At 58.6% G+C, this 3,462-nt stretch overlaps 1 protein-coding gene across 1 annotated transcript in view; it reads right to left on the bottom strand.

Moving 5' to 3' along the window:
* Positions 1-2,947, bottom strand: part of LOC107207221 (maestro heat-like repeat-containing protein family member 7) — a 6,840-nt gene extending 3,893 nt beyond the window's left edge. Inside the window, exons 1-7 of the mRNA XM_033516080.1 lie at positions 2,599-2,947; positions 1,978-2,392; positions 1,586-1,700; positions 1,276-1,413; positions 867-1,043; positions 580-735; positions 4-449 (exon numbers count right to left, since the gene is read on the bottom strand). Of these exons, the coding sequence (XP_033371971.1) occupies positions 4-449; positions 580-735; positions 867-1,043; positions 1,276-1,413; positions 1,586-1,700; positions 1,978-2,099 (1,154 nt within the window). The 5' untranslated portion in view covers positions 2,100-2,392; positions 2,599-2,947. The remainder of the gene's footprint in view (positions 1-3; positions 450-579; positions 736-866; positions 1,044-1,275; positions 1,414-1,585; positions 1,701-1,977; positions 2,393-2,598) is intronic.
* Positions 2,948-3,462: the final 515 nt, after the last annotated feature.

The following is a 3,462-nucleotide window of genomic DNA, read 5'->3' as shown; positions in this document are numbered from 1 at the left end:
GGCTCTGCCCCTCGGCCGGGCACTGCCTGAGGCCAGCCCCGGCCTCCCGTGCCCGCCCAGCCCTGAGGCACCGGGCAGCAGCCGCTGGCGCCGGGCTCTGGAGGGGGCAGAGGGCCGGCTGCTGCCCGGGGAGCCGCGGTGCCGGCCCAGCCCACAACCCCAGTGGCTCGGGGCTCCATCGGCACCCGGCTCGGGGCCACAGGAGCCTGAAGAGGAACCCGTGTGGCCCAGGGAAGGGAGCGGTGTGTAGGGCTCAGGCTGGCTCCCATGGGTACAGCACTGGGCCACAGCTGCCAGCCCCACACACTGAGCCCTGGGGACAGGGAGCTTCTCCAGGCTGTCCTTACCAGGCATTTGCCAAACTTTGACAGCTCCTCATTCTTAATCAACTGCTTCAGACCCCTCTTCTTAAGGAACCCAGATGCACAAAGCAATGTTTCCCGAGAGGCCTGGAGAGCAGGAGAGGTGGAAGATGTCATCGCAGCCCAAAGCACAGGACTCACATCCCTGTGCCAAGGTCAGGAGGAGGCCGCAGCCTGGGAGGTTCGAGGGCAGGAGGAAGCTGCGCCTCCTCCTCACCTTTGCCACGTGCTGGTTCTCTTCATGGCAGAGCAAAAAGAGCGGGAGCAGGCTCTGGCTCACTGTTCTCTTCAGGGGCTTTTTTCCCTCATCTACTACCAAGTACATCATCTTTTGAAAAAGTTGAATGGAAAGCACCTGCACATGGCTGTTGTCCTGGAGGAAAGGAAGCGGAAAAAACCTCAGCACCAACTTCTCCAGCTCACCTGTGCAAAAGCTTAAAATGCACAGGGCACGAAGTTTCTGGGCAGCAGCCAATGCCCACGGCTGGGGGCAGAGAGCCTTACGTGGTCAAAAAGCAGCAGGAGTGCCTCAGCCAGCTTTGGGGCGGTGGTGCTGGATATCAGGATATCCTTGTGCTGAAGAACATTGCTGAAGACACAGAGGGACATCCTGACCACCTCTCCATCTGCATCACCCAGCACATACACAAGCCGTTGAGACAGGATTCCTATTCTTCTTGCCTGTTTGGAACACAAGGCTGTGCTGGGAAGCCCTGAACGGCTGCAGCGCCAAGACCACCCTGGCACTGCAACCCCACCCTGCTGCTGCTGGGCCCAGAGGCCAAAGGCCTGTCCCAAAGCACTCAGGCAGGTGAGGCAGGAGAGCTGGGAGCAGCTGCCTCAGCTCCTGAAGCCCAGCCAGCCCAAGGGGCTGCTTTGCCCAGCACAGCTTCAGCTGCTGCCACATTCTCACCGTGGAGGGATCCCTGATGAGCACCACAAGGCCTCTGAGCGCCAGGCGACGCCTCTCCCTGCACTCATTCTGCAGGTACCTTGACATTATCTCCAGAACACTGTCCCTGCATTGACTCAAATCCAGGCAATCCAGGACCTGAAAGGCATAGGGCAGTGACAGGGGAACCTCCAGGCAGGAGCCTGGAACTGCGCAGGGCTGGGCCCAGGCAGCAGCACAGGGCGCGGGCACCGTCCCAGGCAGCTGTGGCTATGCAAGGGGACAGGGCTGGCAGGCAGCTCAGTGAGGTAGTGCTGGCCATGGGGCTCACCTCCACAAGGAATGCCAGGAAATGCAGATCGCAGCGATGCCCAGATTTGCTGAGCAGCCCAAGCAGATGGCATGCCATGCGGGAACACAAGGGGATCAAGTCACGGTGCATCTCCCTGGGCAGGAGGAAAAGGGCACTAAGACCATGAAGCGGAAGGGGCAAACTCCTCCCAGGATAGGCACACAAAGACCTGGTCTTTTCCCACCACCCTGGAGGGACTGTGGGTGCTTTGGGAGGTGGCTTCTTCTGGGCACCCTCCTCCCCCAGCCTTTTCCAGTCTTCTCAGCATCCCTCAGTGACGAGGCCCTCTGGTCCAGGACCACAGGGACCGTGTGAGGCACCCCAGGCACAGGGCACAAATGCTGAGGGCAGTGGGTAGAAGGGGGTCTCACCTGGCCAGCAGACCCACGGCATAGTGCTGGGTGTCAGCATGGAGCAGCGTGTCCCAGCCACACTTGCGTCCCATTTGCATGACCACACTGTCACACCGCAGTCGGCAGAACAGGGCCTTCATGGTCTGCACTGCAAACCTGTGTGCAGAGCAAAGCCCAGGTCATACTGTGATCTCTGGCTCCTGCCCTGGGGACATGGGAGGGACAGAAGGATTGGGAGGGAGCACCTGCTGGCGTTTGTGTGAAGGTCATGTTCTTCCTGGCATTGCATCCAAAAGGTGTCAACCTCCTCATTACTATGCACTGTGCTGTCAAAAATCTGAACTATCAGAGCCACAAGCAGGTGGGAGGCATAAATGTGCATTGCCTCGTGGCACTTGGGCACCTGGATAATCACCCAGAGCACCAGAGTTGCCTGCAAAAGAAGCACACCAAGACAGCGCTCAGTGCCGAGGCGCCCATGGGGCAGGGCCCGAGGGGAGATGCAGGGGGAACAGTGGGCCCGGTGCCCCCTGAGCCTGCCCCTAGCCCAGGTTTCAGCCCAGCCTGAGACAGGGAGAGGATGAAGAGCTGCTGGAGAGGTGACCTAGGGGACAGGCAAGGCCAGTTCCAGAAACTCACAGCCAGGGCAAAGACACCAGTGTTGTCCCCATCAGAGGTGAACATGCTGTGCAGAGGCCAATCCTCCATCACACAAAGCAATGTTGGCAGGACCTTCTCTACTGTGGGACTTGACGAAGCTATAGTTCTCCACATCATTGTGGCAGCTCTGTGGGATCAGAGCTCTGTGTCAGGGGTGTCTCAGTCACAGAGCCATGCCCTGTGTAGCTGTGGGGTTCCAGGTGACAGAGCCCCAGTGCCCTGAGGGGCAGGGAGGGAGCGTTGGCAGCAGCCTCAGGAAAGAGAGGGGCCCGAGTCTCCTGGACCTCTCTGCCTGTTGGGCAGAGCCCATTGGACAGGCTGTGCAGGGCCATGGGCCCTAAAGGCACGTGGGTGCTGTACCTGTCACACGTTGGAGCACAGCGCAGGAGGGTCAGCACTGTACCAGCAGGGTGTTCATCAGCTATCCTTAGAATGTTCATTAATAGCCTGACATTGGCAGTCGCAGAGGACGCAAGTCTCTCATGCATGATCCTCACCATGGCTGGCACCTGGATGAGGCATGGGGAAAACTTGGGAGTGCTCCCTGAGGGAGGAGATTCCCCAGCTTCCCCCAAGAAGTGCTTCCCTTCCCCCCAACTCTGGGAAAAGGCTGAGGTGGGCAAGCAGACATGCCTTCATGGGCCGCATGGTCCTGGGAGGCCTCCAGCCGTGTGCACTGGCTGCTTATTACTTTTGATAAGAAATGTGTGTATATGTGAATTATAAATTGTGAGCATAAATGACAGTTAAAGTGGGGATAGTATCAGTGTTTCTTAGCACCTCAGTCATTCAGGTGTCTGAATTGGCCTCATTTGTTACCTGGTCAGCCTTCACTATGTAATT

The sequence above is a fragment of the Parus major genome, chromosome 7, assembly GCF_001522545.3.
Source record: "Parus major isolate Abel chromosome 7, Parus_major1.1, whole genome shotgun sequence".
NCBI classification, from domain to species: domain Eukaryota; kingdom Metazoa; phylum Chordata; class Aves; order Passeriformes; family Paridae; genus Parus; species Parus major.
This window is presented reverse-complemented; position numbering and strand designations above follow the sequence as displayed.